At 36.1% G+C, this 24,850-nt stretch overlaps 3 protein-coding genes across 3 annotated transcripts; all 3 read left to right on the plus strand.

Annotated features, from left to right (window-relative positions):
- Positions 1–317: 317 nt before the first annotated feature.
- On the plus strand, positions 318–5,547 carry LOC117323400 (serine-rich adhesin for platelets-like). Its single transcript, XM_033878597.1, is given in 3 exon segments — positions 318–529; positions 1,318–2,306; positions 2,308–5,547. Coding segments are annotated over 3 exon segments (3,177 nt in total). The 5' UTR covers positions 318–474; the 3' UTR covers positions 4,441–5,547.
- Positions 5,548–6,075: 528 nt separating this feature from the next.
- On the plus strand, positions 6,076–24,377 carry LOC117322623 (uncharacterized transmembrane protein DDB_G0289901-like). Its single transcript, XM_033877562.1, has 14 exons — positions 6,076–6,285; positions 8,158–8,760; positions 8,856–9,056; positions 9,291–9,857; positions 14,401–14,544; positions 14,970–15,212; positions 19,249–20,517; positions 20,717–20,758; positions 20,972–21,058; positions 21,484–21,777; positions 22,136–22,180; positions 22,468–22,527; positions 22,763–23,575; positions 24,287–24,377. The coding sequence occupies exons 1-13, from the start codon at positions 6,219–6,221 to the stop codon at positions 22,867–22,869; spliced, it is 3,729 nt and encodes a 1,242-aa protein (XP_033733453.1). The 5' UTR covers positions 6,076–6,218; the 3' UTR covers positions 22,870–23,575; positions 24,287–24,377.
- Positions 11,605–16,459, plus strand: LOC117323401 (calmodulin-like). The gene is made up of 5 exons (XM_033878598.1): positions 11,605–11,822; positions 14,140–14,170; positions 14,401–14,544; positions 14,970–15,212; positions 15,841–16,459. Exons 1-5 carry the CDS (start codon positions 11,688–11,690, stop codon positions 15,867–15,869), a joined length of 582 nt encoding a protein of 193 aa, XP_033734489.1. The 5' UTR covers positions 11,605–11,687; the 3' UTR covers positions 15,870–16,459.
- Positions 24,378–24,850: the final 473 nt, after the last annotated feature.

Consider the following 24,850-nt stretch of genomic DNA (forward strand, 5'->3'; position numbering starts at 1 on the left):
ACAATGACAGCTAAATTGAATGAGAAAAATACGTTTCTTACAAAGTTTTTCATTAAATTTTTGACAGTTGTAATCATAAATGGAAATTGTTTGAATGAAATAGATCTAGACGTAATAAAATCGATTGATTTCTGAAAATCCATCTATCATGCTTAAAGTAAACTTCCCACCTATGGCCATTTGTTGTGACGTCCTAAATACCCGATATTATAATACCCAAAGATAAAAAGCGTATCGCCTGCGTGTCTAATTGAAGATAAAAGCCACACAGCTGCTTCCAGGGGGAAGTGACGTAACTGATGATGGCGGGAAATGGAGATAAACCGAGGCAACCTATCTGACTCTCCGATAATGCTAACTGGACATCATGCTTGGAGATGACAACTGTTAGAGTTATATTACGTTCTGTATTTTAGAAAACATTTACGAGTATTTGCTGTTAATTGATTAATTAGTTGATAATTACGAACGAGGATGAGGAGCAATGTGACTTGGACTGCCGTTGCTATGACGATAGTGTTGATTTCCGGTAAGTACCACGTATACGTTTGATTATGAAGAAAATTCAATATTATTCAAAATAATGCTTAGTCATATATATAAGGTGCATTCCCTAAGCAAAAAACGTTGCATTGTTCGTATTTAATGTTTCAAACATATACGTAATTCCGAATTCCGGAATTAAGAACCACAGTTAATCAATAATTATCAATCACCACCATCTCGACTCATATAACCCCGTCACTATGAATACTTATAAAATATTACATTTTATAATTCCTATAACCTAACAAAAAATAGCCAGGCGTTACTTATTTTGAACTTGTCTACCAGTAGTTTGAAATTGAACCAGAGGTCATGTTTTATCGTAGTACAGAATGTACTTTTGAACCATATAAGAGCGACTTATTTCCTCACTTTGGCAGCATTGTCAATATACAATTAAACCCCACCAACTCAAAATCGTATGAACCATGTAAAAAGTTAGAGGATTACGAGGTATTCGAGTAATCAGAAGCTTGTCAAAGATATCGATATCGATCACCCCCATTCTGTAAAATCACAGAGGAAATTAACTGAAGTCACCTCTTTATGTTAAGACTGCTTTGGCTATCGAGAACTTTGTAACTCTTTTGTCAGACATATGAAGACTATGCTAACATTCAACATGCATGATATATGTTGACAACAAAATCAATCACTGCTATACATAATGGGATTTTTTAAAATAACTATTTAGTCTGCATCTATTTAATTGATCAACACATAAATATCATTTTGCAACATGGTGTTATGTGTTTTTCTTTATCTTTACAGGTACCAGTTCAATCGCACTACCCGGCCTTGACCTTAGCACTAGTGTTGATGACCCCGAACCTTTCCATCTACCTGCATACCTCAGTCCTGTAGGCGAAGGCAGCAAAGGGGTGAAAACCCAGCCCACTACTCGCCCCCCTTCCACCCAGCAACCTGCTTCACACAGCATCACCGCCGGGCAAAATGGCGACGCATTCTCAAACTACCTCATAAAGAGTCTCACACAAATGGACGCAAACACTCTAAAGACGCTTTCGAATATTATCAATCTGGAATTGAATAAACAAGTACCATCTCATCAGATACAAGGTCAAGCTCAAAGTCAGACATATGACAAAGTTAACGTCCAAAGTCCACCTGAGGCAACACATATTGGTCAGTATCCACACATATCTCATGGGATCACCAGTGAGTCTTCAAGTAGCCAATATAAACCTTCGACAATGGCAGGAGCTTCCCAAATGAAGCAGGAAGGTCAAGGATATTCTCACTCTAATAACCTATCCAATAAGCCACTTGGTTTGAACGGTGGTCAAGCACCGGCTTTCTCACAACAGACCGTTGATCCCTCTAGGAACCAGCAGCCACAAATGGGAACTTCAGTTAGCCAGTCACAATTTAACCCTGGACAGATGACGGCGTCTAGTATGGGAGGTGGAAATGGTAACACGGTCCAGGGTATTTCTAACTCGATGTTTCAGACTGCTGTAAGCGGTGGCCGGCCGTCAGCCTCTAATATGGAAGTGGATACGTCATTTGATCCAAACAGACTCATGGCATCGATAGAAGCAGAGACGTCTCAATACAACCCGAATGCATTCATGGCAAAGCAAAATTACATCACCGCAAACCAATGGAACTTTGCTAAGCAAAACCAGGTACCTCAGAACACACAATACGTCAATCAGGTTCAGACGGATAATTCTGCCGTAGAACAACAGAAGAAACCAAACATTATGGGAACTACTCAGCTTAATTTTGAATCCTGATATAATGATGACAGCACTAGGCATTAAAGGCCTGAAATTTACATTTAATCCCGATAAAATCAACTCGTTTGGAAGCAATGGGTTTCAGCCTGGTTTGTATCCGCAGTCTTCTGGCAATCGGAAGTTGCCGAAGAACATGTTCAATGCAGATACAGTCAACAAGATGCTAATGAGTCACGGTGTAGAGCCAAATCATCAGACAAAACAACAGCCAACGAAGGACCAGGCAAGTCAGGTCGTCCACAAGTCGGTATACAATCCAGATACATTCAATCATCCGGCAGTACACACTGTACCAAACACCTACTTGCAGTTTATTGGAAATGAAGGTAGTGCTACTGTGCAGTCATCAGTAAATAACCATATCGGTAATGGTAAATCAGAGCAATCCATACAATCCGAAACACCTTCTCGTCAGCAAAACGGGAATGAATTCCACACACATTTATTGTCACCGATCAGTGATATGGGTAGCACGTCATCTATAAACAACACTTTACAGTCAGTGAAGTTCAATCCCGATCAGACAAATGCTGCCCAACGCCAGTTCGACCCAGAAATATTATATAAATCTCTGTTTGTCGGTGGAGGCAGACATACATTACCTAGCACACACATGACAATATCTCTACGAAAATCGGCTCGCGATGAAAATGGAACAGACGCTGCAGAAATCAATACACCTAAACCACAGACAACCAGTTCAAACTCAAAAGATTCAGGACAATCTACAACTCTATCGAGTACCGTTACGTCTACCAAACAACCGGAGACAAGTGTTACGTCAACCACGACTGCTACTACAACTGGAGCAGACGGACTCATGTTTAACCCCGACAACGTAAATGCAGGCATTGCCCAGATGATGAATTTCAGCCCAGGATCTCTGATGATGGGATACAATCAGATACAAGCAGGGCAGAACACTAATATGGCAAATGCTGCATATAACCCTAATCAAATCAATCAAATGGGAGAATTCCAATCAGTGGTGTCTCCCATGATGGCGGCATTAATGGGAGAAAGCGGCGGTGAGAGTAACATTGGGTCTCAGACTGCCTCTCAGCCTAATCATGACCAGTCTCAAAGTATATCTGTCATGTTTAATCCAGCTGATGTGAATCACGCAAAGATGAGCTTCGACATCAACCAGCAGATGGGTTTCAATGAAAATTCAGGCAACGCAATGTTTGACCCCATGAAGATAAATGTTCTTACAAATAAGAATTTAAATAAGTCGGTCGGTGCTACCAACAAAAACAACTTCTTTAGCTCAAACGGAATGAATATGATGGATAATTCTGTTTTCACCGGAATGTTTGACCCCAACAAAGTCAATCAAGCGCCTATGGCAGATATGAAAGTTAACAAACATCAAAATAGTTCAGCTAGCTCTTCAATGATGAATTATATGTCAACATTTTTGGGAGTGGGTAGTGTTGGAGGTGCTGGGGGATCTGTGTTTGGCGGGAGTTTTAATCCCTCGGAAGTTAATACGGCTGTTTTTAATCCAAATGATGTGAACAATGCACGAATGAACTTTGACCCCGCTAATATGCTTGATCGTAATCCTGGTTACGATTCGGAAAAAGCGTCTCAGACAAATTTCGATCCTACAAAGATCAACGATATTCACATGAATTTCCAGCCGCCTTTTATACATGTTGATAAAAACAAGGACGTTAACTCTACATCTAATGCATTTAGTCAGTACAACTCCAAATTCACTCCAGGGCAGCTCTCTCCTAATGGTAACGCTATGGTGTTTAATCCCACTGAGATAAACCAGGCCAAAATGCACTTTAGCGCTGTAGACATTTTCAACTCCACTGACATCGGAAATTCCATTGTGACACAGGGCAGCTCGCTCTTCAGTCCACAAGTGCCAAATAAAAATTCCAACATTGCGATGCCTGTGTTCGATCCAGTAGCAGTCAACAATATGCAAATGAATTTCCTTCCCAATTCAGCATTGGGTGCTTATCAATCCTCTTTAACAACCATCGGAACAAAACCGAAGCCGAGTACCACATCAATGTCCACCCCTACTTCACCTACTACTACGACAAGGCAGAAAACGTCCATCACAGCTCCAAGTTCTGTTTCATCTCCAAACTCCACCGACGTAAACTGATAGTAGTTGCAAGGAAGAATGTGTTTATCATAATGCAAGAAATAAATATTAAATGCTGTTGTGATGATATCTAGCACTGCTTTATTTATTTAATTATTTATGAATTTATTAACTTCCATTTTTGTCACTGATCATTACTAACATAAATGTCATACATTTGGTTCAACAAATTTCATGCTTGAACTTTTAATTTCGTTGGTGTATATGAAATGTGACATTAAATTGCTGTGCTGCCCTAGGTCATAGGAGAGATCAAGAAAATGACGGATTTTATCTAATAGTAGTTTTTCGACTATCTCCCTGAGAAAACCTACCAATCAATGTTTCGTGTTACCACGTTATGAGGAACAAACTGATCAACTGAGAGATGGGTGAAGCAAGCATGTATCTGTTCTTGAACCGTTCAGTTTGACTTATATGATTAGTGGAGAATTGATGAAGATGATAATGAAATACTAGGCTCTACGCTCGATGGATTGCACAAAATACGCACAAGATATTAACACCTTTCGAAACAGTTTGATACAGTGGAATCAAAATGAATTAAACTTAACCAACAGTTGTTTCAGTCTTATACAATTCGTCAGTGATGCTATGAGAGGCAAATAAAACCCGAAACAGGCCGAAAGAAATAGATGTCAAAATCTGGATGTTCTGAACTGTGTAACTATTCAAATAAACTAAATCGTGACAAGCAATCTAAGATATACCTTGGGGACTTAAAAGTCCACCAGCAGTGTCTACCTCCTGTAATCACTAATAATTGTGCAAAAGACACACAAGCTATTATCACCTTTAAACAAATGAGAGTTCGAGACAGTGGAAATGAAGTGAGTTAACTACACCATAATACGACAACGACCCCATACGTGGCGATTTATGCGGCCATAAAGTGCCAATAGATAAAGAATGGAGGGAAAGACAAAAAAACCCACAAAAATCGAATATACAATGTATATGTATATAAAAGAGTGTGTCTAATTCTCACTTCGATTCCACATAATCATCATCATTACCAAACTTTAAGAGGCACGGTACAATATCTGGTGTACAAATATGGCGCTCCAACAAATATTGAAAAATTATATTTCCTTCAATAAAACAACAAAATGATAGACTAAGAACTCATTTTTGACAATTTTAACCAAGGAGAATCTGACCACCCATGGCCCTCGACATGATGTCTACACCATCTGTGTCTATGGAAGGTAACATAAATGTTGCAGCTAGATTTCGTAGCATATAAGGTACTTTCCTTTTTTCAATTATTTAAGAAACGTATTGGAAGTATAAGCTTGTATCAATATATGGGCATGAAAAGACAATAACAACAATTTCATGAAAGAATTTGTGACACGATAAAAACATAAGCACACTTGGCTGAATTGTCCCTTTATTGCAGTAAATTTTCCATTAAATTATTTCTGTATTCTACAACGTAAGGTTGTATCTTAGAGAGATGGATATATGGTCTCGCTGAAAGGCCAAAATTGTTGTCTATGCCCAAAACTTTCCGAGGAAAAGGTGCGGTACATGGCACAAACGGAATGCAATGTTATCTTGGAACTAAATAATGCCAAGGTCGACATGTGGTCACTTACGTTAAGTAGATATTCCTGTACAAGGGAGTAACGGTCAAAGTGTGCCCAGATTGTCCTTCACTCTTGATAACGAACAATGATGTCACGTTTAAGATAATTCATATCATATTAGTGTCTTCTCACTTATGTCACCTGCCAGTCCTTTGTCTTCGATAGATTAACACCTTTTCGAACATTATGAAGTGGTTTTCACTTCTTTTCGTTGTGGCCCTCTTTCATGGGGGATTGGGGAGGAACTTTGCAGGTAAGAGATAGTGGCCAGAGTTAATGGTGGACCACATTTTGCTGATGGCAATTTGAGATAAGAGAGTATTAGTTGAACTGTAATCTCGTGTACCCTAACTCAAAGTATAAATACGAAAACAAATTTCACATCTAAACTTTTATCTTTGCTAATTGATGATGCTAGGTACATTTAATAGAAACTTAAGTACGGTTCGGAAAGTGCGTCATCACTGTGCTTTAACAAAAAAGGTGTCCACATATGCGATAACAATTAATACCGCATCAACATCAATTCGAAAACAGCGAACCCAATAATATTCTTGTTTACACATGAAAAAACGTACTATTGTTTTGCATAATATTAATGCAATATCATAATTATTTGGATACACAAAATATTTCATTATGAAATAATATCATTTATTGCATTTTTGCCAGTGAAATATAGAAATTTATCAAGCTAATAAAACTTATATTTTCACTGCAGCGATGAGCAGTGAAAATATAAGATGTTGCAGTGAAAATATAAGATGTTGCAGTGAAAATATAAGTTTTGCAGTGAAAATATAAGTTTTCCGTTTTTGACCAGTCAGAGCGGACCTTTGTATTCACCTCGTTGAAACTTGCCGATTTTTCCAATCGAAGCGGAGATAGACAAATTGGTTATTTTGCTATATTTTTGAAATAATCTGACCAATTTTTGACCAAATACTCACTTGACGTTAGCTATTCATGCACATATTCTCCGATAACTGTAGAAAATGCTTAAATTGCGCTGATCAGTCCTTTAAAAATGGCGCCGTCATGTTGACGTAGAGTAACGTCACAATGAGATGACGTCATTACTGATTCCCGCACTTTTTGACACTATTAATTTTTCGATGTTTTTAATTTTGTTTAAAAGTTTATGAAATGCAATAAAAAGAAAATTGAATGGTTTCCCGTTAAATATAACATATGTTTCACTCGTATGACAGAATATCGATATTTTCACGAGTGCGAAGCACGAGTGAAAAATATCGATATTCTGTCATACGAGTGAAATATATGTTATATTAAACGGGCAACCATTCAATATCCTCTATGTATTAATGATAGTTACATCGATAAATTGATTAATATTTTGATAGCGGATACAAGTCTATTTTACGCTCAATATGACGTTGGAGGAAGAGTAAAAAGAGTAGAATCCGGTGTCTGGTACAGTAACAGAATATTTAGAATGCACAATTCTAACCCTTATTTCAGCAGGAACCGATTACCCGAGTAGTATTTGGATCAGATTGAAGAATATGTGTATTCCATAAAGCAGGTCAATGTCATTTCACATTAATATATTTTAAAAGAACAAAAGTAGGTTCATTTAATTTCAGAAGCCATTTCTTCGATGCATTTTTGTTATGTTAAATGCTGGGATATAACATGAAAAAAAAACGCAAACCCAAAACCAAAAATAGAATTTCGAAATTCCATTCTGGGGCCATTAGGACGTTTTCTAGACATAAAAGAATATATCGTGATCAAAAAGGATGACATCGCCTAAACATAAAAAGAAAGCAGTACTTGTTTTCTTCTCTGATATGACGTCATAAGATTCTGACATTACTGCCATTACTGGTAATTACAAAATCACGTATTGTAGTTACGTGACACCATTGAAGTATTTATTGTGTTAACGAGTGTTATTTACTTGATGTTTACTAGTGACATTTTCTTGATTTACACTATAACAAGTTAGGATTTTCGAATGTAACATAAATAGATCATTTAGAAAAATAATGATTGCATGAAACTTCATAGTCATCTCGAGGCATTTGATGCGAAAGGAGCGCGGACATCAAGGCCATTCTTAATCAACTTGTATATACAAGTTTTCGGTCTCCTTCTTCAGGATTACGGAGACAGACGTCCAGTTCCGGTGCCACTTCCGTTTTTTCACCTTTTAGTCCAGTAAAAATGGGAAGCGTGAGTGGTGCCGGTGCCATGAATCCGTTCGCTGCTCAGAGTCAGATGAATCATACCGGGTTTCAAAGTAGTTCGTCATCAACTTCTTCTATTTTCTTGTCTTCCGGAAAGAACACAAACTTCAATCCCCTGTCAGGACCCTCTGGAGCGTTAAACCCCTTTAACACCCAGGCATCGTCAGGACAGCAAAGTACTTCTGGAAATAACACAAACTTCAATCCCCTGTCGGGACCTTCTGGAGCATTAAACCCCTTTAACACCCAGGCATCACCAGGACAGCAAAGTACTACCGGATACTCCGGACCCGCAGGCAATCCAATGCAGTCAGGAAATCCTATGGACATGAATCCATTTGGAGGTAGCACTAATGCAACTTCCAATTCTTCAAGCCAATCAACGGCAAAATTCCCATTAAATATGAATCCATTCGGATCAAACCAAATGAGTTCAACTGGTTTCTCATCAACATTTGATCCTAACAAAATTAACGGGATGGCATTCTCGGCACTGATTGGAAGAGGAACATTAGGTCAGTTTAATATACCGCTACTATTTACTATGTACGCTTTTAGAAGCAATCAAGTGGAATAATATTCTTATTTTAGTGTGTTGCTATCATTGTAGTTAAGCGACAAGCCTCGGGAGGATCTTCCACGATCCCCAAATACGACCCAAATGCGGTCAACCAGTTGACGTCGAGTTTCCTTGACCCCTCCAAGTCCATGCTCGGCGCAGGAGGTGCCACTGGTGGCATGTACAACCCAGATCAGTGGAATACTATCAGCTTCAACATGTTCAACCCCCAGTCTCAGCTAGGGAAGCGATGTAAGTTGGGACTTGTTGTAATACATAGGCTAAATGTCGTATGTAAATTACACAAACACAAGATGACGACTCACATTCAAAGAAATTTGTAGCAGAATATGTCGCGTTAAAAGTAATTCGGATAAACATTCTCAAGACAATTAGATTCTGCATTGAATTATAAGCATTTAAATATCTAGTCAATCTTATAATTGTATTACGGTCAAAAGATTATTCTTTGCGTTTATGTTTAAGATATCAAAAGACAAACTGCTCAAGCGCCAAGCACAGGTGGAAGTATGTCACCTTCTGCTGGATCAACTTCCGGTGGATCTAGTCCCAGTGGATCTAGCCTGACCAGCGGGGCAAGTCAGACAGGAGGAGCCAGTCAGTCTGGGGGAGCTAGTCAGGCCGGAAGTGCTAGCCAAACTGGGGGAGTTAGTCAAACTGGGGGCTCGAGTCAGACATCAGGGGCTTCTCAGCTGACACAACCTAGCATGTTTACTAACCCAGGGGCATTTACAATGGGTGGTGGGTCACCTTCCTCATCCTCTTCGTCTTCAGGAAGTAGCGGAGGAAGTAGTAGTAGCAGTAGTAGTAGTGGCAGCGGAAGCGGAAGTGGAGGTAGTGGATCATCCAGTTCCAGTTCTATACCATCATTCGATCCAAACAAATTAAACCAAATTATGTTTAGCTTCCTTGATCCCTCAAAAGCCCAACTAGGGCAAGGAGGGGGAGGGGGGTCTGGTTTTAATCCGGACCAGATCAACAGCCAGGTGTTCAACTTCTTCAACCCTAACCTCATGATGGGAGGAGGAAGACGCTAAGGTAAACCATAACGTGACACGGGGCTTTATTTATTAGGATTTGATGCATAACATGCTGTACAATTTTAGTCGGATGAATTTTACACTGTTAATGCACATGTAAATAAAAGAAAATAAGTTAGAATGCTGAGTGATGCTCCTGTGATATATTGTAGGATGCATCAAAAGAATAAGATGATACTTGATAAATATGTTGTGTGGATTTTGTAAAAATAGTGCATTTGTGACAAAAAGTCTGTTTGATCAAGCCATGTCATGTAATTTTACAATATATCAAGCTGATCACATCAATTCACCAAAATCTTGCGTAAGTAAATAAACCTTAATCATTGTATACAAAGATGTCCATGATGTTTAATTTTCGCTGAATAATCATATTTTAATTTCATAAAGCATGAGAATACATTTCCAAATGTTACAACGTACGATTTATCAAGTCTATGAATGTCTCTATTTGTATGTTTCAGGATAAACGCCAAAAGAGGTGAAACATTACTACTTCAATATTTTCTATAAAAATATAATAAACATGGGAACAGACACCACGTATTTGTGTTGTTTTTCTATGCTGTAATGACCATCGAAAAAGGACAGTTATTGTTGAATACAACTTTCTTCATTAAGTCACCATTATCGTTCGCTGTTCAACATTAAGTAAGTGAAACTGCATTTAGTACATAATTAGGGAAAGAGACTTTCTTCCTAAGCATTGTGATATCAAAGGATATTTCAAAATGGTATTTAAAATAAGGATAACAACAAAAATTAGCATTGCCTTGTTTCATACCCCCGTGTGATTTTCTTTCGATATATGAAAATATGTTGTGTTTTTTTAGGAAAACAAACATTCGGATTTTGTTTTATGAAATCTTAAGTCAGAACATAATTAGGAAGGGAGATGCATAATAACAAAAACTGCGAATATATGGATACTGTTAAATGGTAACATGACAAAATAAAAATAAAAAAAAATAAAAAAAATATGGCTACTGGTTCAAGGTAACGCATCAAAAACAGTTAAAAGATGGATACTGTTTCATTGTAACATGACAACAAGAACGGCGAATAGATGGATCATGTTTCATGGTTATTGGTGGATTATTTCAGAAAATACTAAAAGATAACAAAATATATTTCGATACTATCCTTCTGAGTAGAAATCTACACATAACATCTGTATCAACGATTTCATCTATATAAGTCATTATCTATTATGTTTACACTAGGGAACATATAAACAAGTCATGCTTTACCCTTGTGGGCAGAGTCAATGAGACCCAATCAACTCTTACTGATTCTGGACTAGGCGAGAATCAATATCAATTGTTACACCTGTTGGTCAATTGGTCATTCATCAAATGTCCTACTAATGACACCCGTAATTAGTGTTTCTTTATTACACATGGACAAATTACATGTTAGGGACCTATAAACACACATACGATCTGAACATTCATCTGTTGAAGTCGCTGACCAAAGTGTCCCGTCTTCAAGTTTATAGTAAGAGGGAAATACCAAAACACTTCCATTATTGGATCCATAACAACCACCATGGTACGTATATAGTACTTCAGATATCTGGGGTGTACTCTTTTCAAAACAACCAGCCTGTGTAAATAGATCTAACACAGACATTCCTAACTCTTATTGTCCTCACATTTAAAACTCACTATGTAACACGTGGTATACTCCTTTCAGTAAACGTAAACCCGTATTTAAACACCAGCGAAGTATGGCATTTGACTGTTGTTAGTACAATAACAATAGATAGGGACAGAGACAATTTCGTAAAGGCTTAAAATTTGGGTACACACATCTCGCGCAGATGAGAATGGCTCTACGCATCATGAAAAAGAGTACATTTTCTACACCGAGGAGATTAAGTTTCTTTCGGAAGTCTTCGGAAGCATCAAATAATGGCTCGGAATACTCGGATTCTGAAGTTCGTGTACCAAGCAAGGTCAGGAATAAGTATTGTATGTCTACGTGCAAGTCTCATATTATATTACGACGTTGTCAGTGTTAAGAGTTAATAATGTTCACAAGGGTAGCCCATTATTTGCCTTATTTAACTACAAGTTTCTCAAGATATATTTTTTGCAAAATGTTTACAGATAAACATTCATCGTGTAAATATATAAATATTTTGTCACGCTTTCATGTAAATCACAACAAAATCATCGTATAGCTGCATCATGTCAGTATTAGGTGGCGGTGAACAGTACTGTCTGTGTTGACGAAACAGTACCATATCTATAAGATTCATCATTTAACCTTCAATTTCAAATTCAGTATATCCTTGGACATCCTGGATATAATTATTAATCATATCGCATATTTCTATTTAAACCTATTTGTGTGTCTGTTCATGTTAGTTTACAGCTGCGAAGTAATGTATCTTTGTGTGTAGCTATGCTGTCATCCATTACGTTAATTACCTGGTATTATAGATAAAGGGGTTTATAGTTAATCAGCTGGGAAATAGTTTATATTATTGTGTGAAATAGTCCAAGCTATTCCCCACTGGAAAAGGTGAACTGTTTCGAAGATGTCATTGTTAAACTGTCACATCAAATATGCATAGAGAAAACACAGAATGGATAGCATCATACTCATGATTTAAGATTTAACTTAAAGCTGACAACGCAAGATAAAAAGCTTTCCTTTTGAAATAAGAAGAAATAATGATTTTTGAAATGGTTTGGAGATGTTCTCTGTGATACAAATATATCTATCTCACGTGCATGCACGCTATTATAGGCACATATCACCAGTCTGTTAACTAAGCAGACTTCAACTACAATATCTGCCACTTCCTTGAAAACTGTGACCGGAAGATATATATTTATAAAAGGGAACATCTCCAAACCATTTAAAAAAAGTATGTTGTTGTTTCTTTTATTTCAAAGCGAAAGCTTTTTAACTTGCGTTGTCAGCTTTAAATATAAAGCAAGTCTATGAAGTGGAGCAACAATATTGAAGACAACATATCAATGCATACGTAATTATCGTAATCATAAAAGTAGATGTCGTTCTTAATATTTTAAGATTTAATTATAATCAGGGATATAATGGATATTTATTTACATGAGCAAAACTACCTGGTCCCTGCATCTGGTTTGTTAAAACAACGATCGGACACAAAAAAACTACATATTGATATTATTATCATGAATAAAAACAGTTCTGATCTAAAATAGATTTATCCTAAATTAAGAATATATATTTACAATGTTTTTTACCAAAATAAAACTTCTATTATACATTAATCCCTTAAATAGTCAGAGCTTCACATTTCAGACTAGTTTTCATTCCATATAAGTCATAAAACAGCTCTCCATATACTCAATACAGTTTTTTTTCTGAAAAATAAGCCATTGAGGTAAAGATACTTATTTCGACATAACTATTTTACATAGATACGTACAGTCTCGTAATAAACAAACAATATCAATGAAACTACACGAGGAAAGCAACGAACATGTATAAATATATGGAATCATATTTATTAAGCATTTTGGAATGGCGAGTGTCATCTGCTTCATCAGCGATTCTTGTACTATAATTTTTGTGTATACAAATATTATATATATAGCGTTTTAAAGATGGAGAACAGGTTCAGTGACAGCAAAAACACTATAACGACCGTAACTAAACGTCTTGCTTAATAAGATATCAGATTACCGAGTTTGAGAACCATCCATAATAAATCCGATATCAAAGTTGGAATAAAAAACAGTGACATGAAAGAACGGATATGAAACAAAGAAAAAATTATCAACTCCACAAGTAAGCTGAAAGTAATGTCATGGTTCAGATTTACTCTGTCTCTTTGCTACGAAATTATGAACATCACACAAGGCATTCAAACGAATTAAGCAAATTTGGAGCACTGAAATATCCTAAATCCGGGAATTCTATAGATCGTTATAACCTTTTAGGACCTAATAAATATATATTCCATCGAGGCACCCGTTGAAACTTCCGAAATGGAGACTAAGCCAGGTGATCACTGTAAAACATGAGACTAATCATATGAGAAAATCTTGACTGAGTTCAACAGAACACATATATCCAATCTTAACATACAAAAGTATCTGAAGACTTGCAATTGCGTTTCTATTGATGTCAGGAAAACTACCAATCTGGAAATGGAAAGGTTATATTTCTAAATGTTTTGTAAATTATCTTCAAGAATGCTACTTCATGTACAACTACAAAATTTTTAATTGTATATTTTTGGCAGTTTTCATTATGTTTAAATGTTTATTTCACAGGTCCATCAGTTGACCAAAGAACAGATAACAGGTATTGTATTTGTTGATGTTCCTCATTTTGTGTAAAAAGCAGCACTTTCATTGCTTCATAATATGTGCAAAATCCATCACAGTAAAACTTAAATATACCTTAACAAAACGCATATGATTGAATATAGGTGTATATATTTTGGATGCATGAATGCACGTGGAACTCGATCGCTTTTATTTCTTCATATTGAATTATTAATTAACATGTTGTTCATTTGTTTATCAACGCAGAATTTAGGGATACATTCCTTTTATTCGACCAGGACGGTGATGGGACTATAACAACAAAGGAGCTAGGTCACGTGATGCGATCTCTGGGCCAGAACCCTACCGATGCAGAGCTTCATGATATGATATCTCTGGTAGACAATGACGGTAAGACAGCAGCGATATGTTCTATTTTCCTCTCCCAAAGTTTCATATTTCTTTAAGCTACTTCCCTGAGTACTCATAATTTTCATACTTGACGTTCTTTTGGAATTCAATTTTCAAATTATAATTCTTATTTTAATTGTGGAGCTATTTCACTTCCCCACTTGAACTTTGACCTATTGTTTTTTTTTTTTTAGCTTTTACAGCCGCCTTCTAGGTATTAAAACTTTAAACCCTTTGTGTCGCAGCTGAAGTTTCCTTAAATTACGTCACAACTGCATGATGCAGTTTTAATTCATATTGGCTGTACTGTACCTTATTATCAGCTTGTATTGTAATGGGCTTATGTAGTGTCATTTGTAAATGCATATTTTAAAATCAATTTTACCGTCAATGACATACCATTTCAACGTGTTGGGCTGTTTCAGGAAACGGCTCAATAGATTTCGATGAATTCCTTCACCTTGTTGCCAAGAGACTACAAGAAGCAGACATTGAAACGGGTCTGGTAGAGGCATTCCGCCTGTTTGATAAAGATGGTAACGGTTTCCTCACTGCAAATGAGCTACAAAGTGTTGTAGCGACATCGGGGGAAATCCTTACCGACGCAGAAGTTGATATACTGATGAATGAAGCTGATGTCAACAACGATGGAAAAATAAACTATAAAGGTATAGAATGATGTTACAACTATGTATTGGCATGATAAGGTTGTATTAATTATTGTGTCACAGGTATTCTTCACATATGTCAAATATTCATGTTATATCAAATGTTTCACACCTGTCAAAAATTTGCTTTATTACATCATCATGGAATATAAATAAAAACCGAACGGTGTTCTCTATATGCTGCCTTGAAAATGGCCAAATTTTTCTGTAAAGAAATGAAGTTATAAAAGATTGTGTGATTTTTGTTTTTTGAATCTTTGCAGCATATTTGGTTTATTATTATCATCATGATTTTTTTCAACTACGCATTTGATTAAGAAAGTATTGCTTATCAGTTACCAGTTGACTATGAAGCACGAGGCAACGTTTTGTAGGTGTCGTTCGATAGGTTGGTTAACATATTCAAATTGAAAACATTTCAATAACCATTCAACACCTTATATAATACAGTTCGAATACTTTTGTCATATTGAATTATCCTTTACATATCATGTTATTATCGCAAACTTTTTGTTATATTCTTAAATTAATTTTAGGATGCAATGAAATTGTATCCAAATCAGGTGTGAACATTACCTATTGATCATATTACACAAGTAATACAAATGAAATGTTTCCTTTATTTCAGAGTTCGTCAAGTTGATGACAGGGAAATGAAGACAGGGAAGAACCCGTCACTAAAGTGTTCTGTAGACTTAGTCATTCGTCATGAAAACGCAATATTTCTGTTCTTTATGCTGTGATAACTACAATAAATCCACACACTTTAGATATGTTTCCTGGCAGGATTTATGATATCTTTATTCTTTGAACTCTTAATGTATCCACAGGCTGGTTTTCGTGGTGACTATTAGTTTTATGACAATTATCAAGGATTCTTATTACATATAAAATCCTGATCATGTTCTACGCTTTCTCATCAACATCAACCCATAAGTACTTATACAGTCGAGCATCTTCCTTTTTCCAGCATGCAAAAAAGTGATCGGATTTTGGAACGGCAAGATTTCTTGGTGTTATCTTATGTACCATTTGTCTGTAATATATATATATATGCGAACGTGTAAGAATTATATTTATTATTTACTCTTTCACTCACAAATCACTCAAAGAAATCATTAGACGTCATAGACTTGCAGAAATCGGAAGCGAAACTTGATGTTCAGGATGTAAAATAATTTGTGAAACAAATAAATCCATGAACGCATGATGATCTCAGACACAATAAACTATGTCATAATGAAAAACGGACTTCAGCATTTTTATCTCGAAAGATTTGTTTTTGTGTTTATTCACGCCCCAGTTTCATCAATATTAGATACAAGCCATAATACAAGATTTATTCCACATCTAATATCGGGGAAAACTTAAAACAATAAAATTTCCTTAACATAAGGAAAATTGATGAAACAGAGGCAGGGATAAATAGAATGTAATTTCATAACCAAAAGATTATTTTGTTGAAGTTAGATATAAAAGATATCATAAATTCACCAATTGATTAAATATTGAGTGCATATAATTATGCCTCTTCTATATTTAAATATGTGCTTTATGTCATTTTTACTTCTTTTCAAACCTTTTGGTCCCGAAGCATCAGTGATGAGTCTTAGATGAATGAAAAAGCTGTATGCAGTTTGCTAGTTCATTGTTTGACATATACCGTTGTTATATTCATATGACAGTTGTTATTCTCTTGTCTTTTGCACAATTGTTATAATTACATAGCATACGTGTCCTGAAAGAGACACTTGCGACGTGGGGAGAAAACATAGATAGAGGATATTGAATAGTTTACCGTTTGATATAACATATATTTCACGAGTATGACAGAATATCGATATTTTTACGAGTGCAACGCACAATATTGAAATATTCTGTCATACGAGTGACGGGAAACCATTCATTTCATACTTTTTATTGCATTTTTTATAGCAAAATGTATTGTGTCAAAATATTTAATATTTTCACTGCAAAAACTTATATTTTCTCTGCAAATCGCTGCAGTGAAAACCTAAGTTTTATTAGTATGATAAATTTCTATATTTTACTGGCAAAGATGCAATAAATAAACATATTTCACGATATCAGATTAATGTAATTATTATCCATTGTTTATTGCAGGATACAGTAATTTGGTGTCGAATAGATAACAGAAAAAGCATAGTCAAGATATCAGAATCTCTCCCATATTTAATGCACATTAAATACACAATGTTTATTAACATCATGATGACTTTTAATGAGCTAATTCCTTTGTGAAAGTGGAATTAAGTATTGTGTATTTTGTTTAAATAAGCAATCGACTGTACCTGCCAAAAGAAAAGTACACATATTATAAGTTTATAAAAAAAAAATCAGGCCATAAGGATGACTCGTGAGACAAGTCGATTTCCTTGATAGATGTTTGAATTAAATAAGAGATAGATTTCATATTGACACGGAATGTTAAGGTCCTTAAGAAATCACGCCGAACACTCCTTTGTCATGTGGCATGTGTACATGTCACACATCAGACCAAAGATAAGTCTCACACCTGTTTAAGATCACAAGGTTCCTTAAACAAGCACGTGACATTTCCACATGGAATCTGGCGGTCAAATCATTACCAGTTTATCCGGATATGTTAAAACCAAGTTTCTTGATGATATTATTAAAGACGTATTCAATATAGATATTAATATTTAAATGCATCATGCAATATACAATAAATACCATAACAATGCAATAATTCAATAAGTGGTGCTTAATCGTATTTCCTTCACCTTTCACTGCCTCACAAATGACGCATTCTGGAGTAATTATATGCAATACATGTTTAGATACATAGACCGCTTTATTATATTATTTGAATTTTTTTATTACAAAAAATACTTTGCACCTTTACATATACTGAAATTTAAAATATGCTCTTTTGTCTCTAGAGAAACATCAAGACGCATTGTCTGCATGGGCAATTTTAGGGTAAGATTGATATAAGCATTGCCTGTTATATCATTCTTTTGTATTACATTTTAATGCAATAAACTTGAATCAGATTGTCTCGGCATGTCGTAGGTAGTACAATTTATATAATATGCTAAAGAGGCCTATATATGATTATTTAATACTGTATCTAACTTACATATGGAAATGAATAACAGAATGCAAGTGTAACTACCTAAGAACAATTGGTGCTTAGTTCGGACATTGAAAACTCAATATAAAACACATAGCATAATAAAGCATTGTAAAATACATTTCAAATTCAACATTGTTCATGAGTTTACTGGCTGTAAAATATCCTAGTAAGGTATAAATATACAAGTACGTGACCAATTATAATAGCAAGTGACCATCGCTGGGCTATGATAGCAAGGACATTTACGATAACAACCTAAACTAAATCCGAAAGTTGGGAGTGAGAACATTGCATCTAATACCAAGGCATGCATATTGAAAACCTAATTATTCTAATTGCGGTGGTAAATTGGCAATCAGCGAATGCAAGACCACAAACATATGGTAAGTTTTACATGTGTATGCATGTGTGTATTTGTATGAGTGTATTATAATATCACGTATGTGTAGAATTTAAGTATTTGATGTGTGTTCCTTGAATATGATACCATGTACTAATCTATTTTGAAATCCCTGGGTTTAATCTCAATGCATTTTGTTCAATATATCATTACATTATTTGATCTTTGTCACTCTATTATAAGTCATTTATTAACAAATAAACCAACAATAATGTAATGAAACACAAAATACTCACATGTTACAGAAAGAAAAGACAACTTCCACGCACACTTACATACACAAACTATATAAATATATAACAAAGTAGGTAGCTTAGCTATAGCTAATAGGTGAAAAATAAATGGAAAAAATCTTAATTAAAATGTCAAAAGTAAAAACAAATGAGTTTTGATAAAGAAATTAAAAACTTAAAAAAAAATGAAGGTCGTCTTTCATATAAAATCGTCAACCTAAAGACTTTTCTTGTGTGTAGTTGTGTTATTTTTAATCGAAACATTTTTTCAACATTTTTCAGATGAAAAACTACATAAATTCTTACGCAGAGACATGTTTAACCCCAATGCAATGATGGGCAGTACGTCATCAATGTTTAATCCAAACGCCATGATGTCAGGTAGTTCGACGGGGTCCGTTGGGACACAATCGTCTAATAGCCAGTATTACGGAAGTTTTAACCCTAATAATCTGATGGGAAGCTTGGGTGGGAATATGTTCAATCCCAATAATGTCAACGGAATGGGCGGTGCGGGGTCCTCACAGCAGCAATCTGGCGGTGGAGGACAATCTGCTGGACAGTCCTCTGGAGGACTCACTAGTTTCAATCAAAATCAAGGTTCCTCGTTTAACCCCAATGGCATGAGTGGATCTCAGTCTGGTGCCTCCTCATCCGGGTCATTATTTAACCCTAACGTCGGAACTGGGTCATCGTCGTCAGGGTCTCAAATGTCGTCCTCTCAAACGTCACCGCAGACAACAGGATCTTCGACCGGACGTCAACAATCTGGACAGCAACCAGCAGGTTCCTTTGGGTCATCAAGTAGCAGCTTTGGAGGATCTCAGTCAGGTGGAACTTCCGGAAGTTCTGCTAACACCTTTGGAAGTTCTCAGTCTGGTAGCACGTCTGGAGCCTCTTCAGGAGCCAGCAGTTTTGGAAATTCACAGTCCAGTGGAGGTGGTTTAACCGGAAGCACTGGATCATCACAGAGTGCAGCCAGTTCTAGTACATTCGGAAAACCCCCTCAGAACACACAGGGGCAAAGTCCGTCTTCTAGTCAATCACAGTCAGCAGGCTCGTTATCGGGGTCGTTTGATCCTAATCAAATCAATTCAAACTTAGGCCAATCACAGTCAAGTGGAGGGGGAAATACTGGTGTTTCTTCTCCCGCTAACAGTATGACGTCAGGTTCCAGTAGCGGAGGCTCATCCAGTTCATTTATACCTAAATACGATCCTAACAACATTGTTAACACTGGCGGAAAGTATGATCCAAACGCTGCCAACTCGGGCGCTGGAACAGGAGGGAATGTACCTTCGTTTTCTAATGGTCAAGGATTCAACCCTCAACAGCAAAGTCCTGGAGGTTCCAGTCCTGGTTCATCTTCAGGATCACAGTCGGCACAAGCACAGACTCAGCAGCCTAGCCAAGCTCAGACTCAGTCTAACCAGCAGTCACAGCCTCCAAGTGGTGGCAAGTCATCATCTAGTGGAACATCCGGGTCATTTGATCCAGTCGCTACCAACTCAATGGCTACATCAGGATTCAACCCACTAAACCCTCTGATGGGTAATATGAGCATAATAATGATATGATCATATATCTTGTTTAATAGTTGTGATATAAATTTGCATAACATAGATATGATAATGTATTAATTATATGATGATAATGATCATTAAACAATCAAGGAATTTAAATCTTAAAACTCTAACATGATTTTTTTTTCTGCTGATAAACTTATTGCTTATTTTCCTTTCCATTAAAGGTGTTGATATGAATAAATACATGGGACCTCAGAGCAGCAGTGGTATGTCTCCGACACTAAAGTAATCATTTTCGTTGAAAGAATAAGTGTACTAATAACAAAACTCATTGAATCAAACTATTTAAAACAGTGTACAGTGCTCAAATAAGTTTAAACTGTTGGAACGAAAGTTACTTAAATATAATATTTATGGAGAAGTGAACTACAAAATCAATGAACGCAGATAATATATTACAACTTTCCTCTGTTTGGCAGGAGGCGGTAGTAGTTCCGGTTCCTTTGACGCTGGGTCTGTCAACATGCAGATGGCACAACAAGGAACCAGTCTGAACATGTTTGGAGGTTGGGTCAATTTATTTATATGTGTAGGTAGGAGCTAAGTTGTTAGGACACAATTGAAGGAGATAGGAGCCATGTTGGGTAACATGGTTGTTGGGTACCAAATAAGGTAACGTTCAGTGAGTGGAGGGGGAAAAGCATCAATAATGAATCAATCAAAGCATACTCTTTTATGATTAAAAAATAAGAAAAGTAGCAATAATATACTGTATCACATGAAATATCCGTGTGTGCATGCACTTTATTTCGTAGTTTGGGGCTTTCAAATTATTCCCTGCTTCAAACATTCGTAGGGTAGCTCATGCCACAATAGTATAATGATACATATAAAAGTCTGTCTCACAAGGACAAACATATTTCCAGCTCGTTTTAATTTAGTATTCGAATAATCTTTGAACTAGTCTTAAATGACCAATTTTACTCTTCAGGTGCATCAGCACCTAATGGAGGAAAATTGGACGCCGGTGCAATAATGAGTGGAGCATCCGGTATGAATGGAGGGCCAAGTGGTGGATCAGGAAGCAGTTCCAGTAGCTCGATGTTCAGTCCGAGTGCCATGATGGGAGGAGGTTCAACTGGAGGCAGTTCTACTGGGTCGATGTTCAACCCGAGCGCCATGATGGGTGGGGGTTCAACAGGAAGAAGCACATCTGGCTCGATGTTCAACCCGAGCGCCATGATGGGAGGAGCGACTTCCGGGTCAGGGAATAGGCAGACGTCAGGTATATTTAGTTTATGCTTCTCATTGCTCTTTTGCATGAACTCCAAATGAGTCAGAGGTTATTGTGCACGCTTTGGTGGTAATCGGTTCAACCCTTCTATGCATTTAAAACTGACATACGTCTTTTCAGAGAAAATTGTATGCTAGTGTTTTATTGACACTAAATATGTTTATGTTCACAAAGTATATACTTTCAGTCGTTTGTTCCTATCCAGACTGTCTGTTGACAATTCCTTTTGGTGTTGGTACTTCGTATACAGTACATTCTTCAGACGATTTGTCGATTAATTGTGTTGCATTATATAACATATAAGAAAATGTCTTCATTTCCACGACAATTGTGTCCACACGAAGTGTAGGGACCACAGGAAAATCCCCCTTAGATCCACTGGGAGCCATGAACGGTATGTAACAAACTTAAAACCTAGTTCATTATGAAACAGTCTGCCAAAAAATAAAATCATGTTATTTAAAAAAACAATTTTAGAGATACATTTATTAGGAGGAGAAAAAAGAACAGGGAAAAAACAAAACAAAAAACAAAACAAAAAACAAAACAAAAACAACAAAAACACCGTTGATACCGTAAACAAAATGTTGCTGATTCAGAAACTTCAGAAACATGTATGGAAGTATTGAGTACATTACTAGACACTTAATCTAACTATGTACATTTTCATATTAATTTCAGGTGGTGCTATGGGTTTTTCAGGAGGACATAACCTAGTGGATCCTATGGGCTTCATGAATGGTATAAATCCTAGAGATACCCTGAAATTATAATATCTAACATTAACTAATTCCTTCCACAAATTACTTGTTAATTTACCAGAGAATAGCCCCACTAAAACGGCATTGATGATATGAAGTGAATTTTGATTGTTTACATTTTACATATTATAATTATATAATGCATCCACTGATTTCTACCCAATATACAGCACAATCATGAATTCATAGCATTACGGATGATTTCATTTTTACAGGAGGAGGTCTTTCTGGAAATTTTGGAAACATGTTTGCAATAAACAACCAGGGCGTTGGTAAGAGTGAAGTACAGGAATACGTACATGGTAGACATCAGTGTATCTAAAGGTCAAACAACAAATTTGATAAACGAATAATCTGCATGAGGAGTGTTGTTCTTGTCGCTTGATTTAGTGTTAAATTCCCTTTAGTGGACCTTGTCCTGAATATTACTAGAATCCCTGCTTTTTGCTTGCTTGGGGATATGGTGCAATTTATACTTGATGTAGATAACAGTTGTGTGGTCGATTGCACAGATGGGATGCGGTATTAAGTTTTGGTATGCTAACCTGATTAACACGGGATGAAATTAGTAATCAGTTTGAATTTAATGCCAATTGAAAGTTACTTCTTGAATATAAGTGGTGTTCGATATCTTTTAATTTGTCTGTCGCAAAGAAAGAAATAATAATCAAATAAAATCGAATTTAAGTTGTAAGCAAGAATTATGAAAGAACACAAACTATAAATGTTATTATTTCTTTAAAATGTGTGTCTTTATGTTATCCAATGGCGTATACATATTTCCAGCTGTCCCAGGTGTCGCTGTCTATCTCAAACTGATATTAGAGTCTTAACTCTCCCCGCCTACTCTTTCATTGCCTGGTTGTATGTAACACCATAACCGATAGATACACGTACCACGAGTCAGCATTTACGTCCAATACCTTACTAGTTAAACACAAACAACGCAATGTCAATCATTGTTCGTTCATTTTGTTACATCGTCTATCTTTCTATTCTAGGGCGGAGGTCTGGATGGACACATCCGTGTAAGTATCAAATTGATTTTCTGTACATATTATTTTCGGATAAACAACCGTTAACATATATGATATTATGAGGACCGAATTTAAACTCATATACACAACTTTTGTTTCAAGGTTACCGAGTGGTTTCATTAGCCATTGTCCATCTTTGACATAATTGCACATATTTTGAGTTTGTAAGACTTGTATTGATCTGCATATAATTCATCACAATATCATAGATGTGTCTAATCGATACTAAAATATAATTTCGAAAATGTATCCTGACAACAGGTCGTCACATCACTGATATGAAATATGTTAATTTTACAACAAATATAGATTTCTAATATACTTTGCACATATATATCGGGAAAATTGATTAGTACTATCAAATTTTACTGGTCCTATGGAATGCCTATGGCATTCTAATATTTGGTATGAACAATAACTGATGAGACGGGTTTTACACCCAGTGAATAGGTTCAATGAAGAAAATCGTTATTTTTTTTCATCGAAAAAAATGAAGACTATAACATATCACAATTGAATTTCAATCGATTAGAAATTGTCCACATTAACCATTAGATGTATACCTAATCTGAAGAGGATTAATTATCAGGGACAAATTTCTCTGAATAGAATTATGGGACATGTGCCTAGAAACTCTTAATGGTAATGTCTTCATTACGAATAATCTTATCAGATGTACTACTCTTGGGTTTGGTATTTCAGTAAGCCTGCAAGAGACGGGCCACTACAACGTCCGAGCGACCAGGCAGAACAAGCCTTCTTGGGGCAAGTCCCTGTTCAAGCCTTTCGACATCTCAGGTGACAGAAATACGCTCCGTCGTTTGTTTTTTGTTTGGTCATTGCTGCAATAAACTTAAACATTGAGAAATACTTATAATAGCGTGCAAGTTTATTTCAGTTTAATGTATAGCTATACGATATGTGGACAAAATAAGTAGTAATGAGTAGCATGTACATTTGTATACAGTAACGTGAAACAGTGACAAAGAGAAAACATAAATAGAGAATTCCAGATGAACAAGTCTGTAGTTCTAAATCAAGAACTCTAAGAAAATGAGAGAGAGAAATGAACGAAATAGACTAACAAGGAGAGCTTTGAAATATTCGGAAGGATGAGAACAGGTTGGCATTTCACTGCATAGCATGAACGTAAGTCACCAACGATATGAGGCAAGACTTTAAATCATATTTACTGTGAAGAACCAATGTTAAAAAGTTCGTCATGATTAACATAAAATTCCGCCATCTTAGCATCAAGCAGAAGAG

Source organism: Pecten maximus, chromosome 3 (assembly GCF_902652985.1).
Source record: "Pecten maximus chromosome 3, xPecMax1.1, whole genome shotgun sequence".
Taxonomy (NCBI): Eukaryota; Metazoa; Mollusca; class Bivalvia; order Pectinida; family Pectinidae; genus Pecten; species Pecten maximus.

What these genes read in the sequence shown, in the direction of transcription:
- LOC117322623 (XM_033877562.1), top strand. Translation starts at nt 6,219, where the DNA reads ATGAAGTGGTTTTCACTTCTTTTCGTTGTGGCCCTCTTTCATGGGGGA. An exon ending in ATTGGGGAGGAACTTTGCAG is followed by an intron (nt 6,286 to 8,157) that starts GTAAGAGATAGT and finishes CTCCTTCTTCAG; the next exon opens with GATTACGGAGACAGACGTCC. An exon ending in GTCTCAGCTAGGGAAGCGAT is followed by an intron (nt 9,057 to 9,290) that starts GTAAGTTGGGAC and finishes TTTATGTTTAAG; the next exon opens with ATATCAAAAGACAAACTGCT.
- LOC117323401 (XM_033878598.1), top strand. Translation starts at nt 11,688, where the DNA reads ATGAGAATGGCTCTACGCATCATGAAAAAGAGTACATTTTCTACACCG. An exon ending in GACCAAAGAACAGATAACAG is followed by an intron (nt 14,171 to 14,400) that starts GTATTGTATTTG and finishes TTATCAACGCAG; the next exon opens with AATTTAGGGATACATTCCTT. An exon ending in ATCTCTGGTAGACAATGACG is followed by an intron (nt 14,545 to 14,969) that starts GTAAGACAGCAG and finishes GGGCTGTTTCAG; the next exon opens with GAAACGGCTCAATAGATTTC.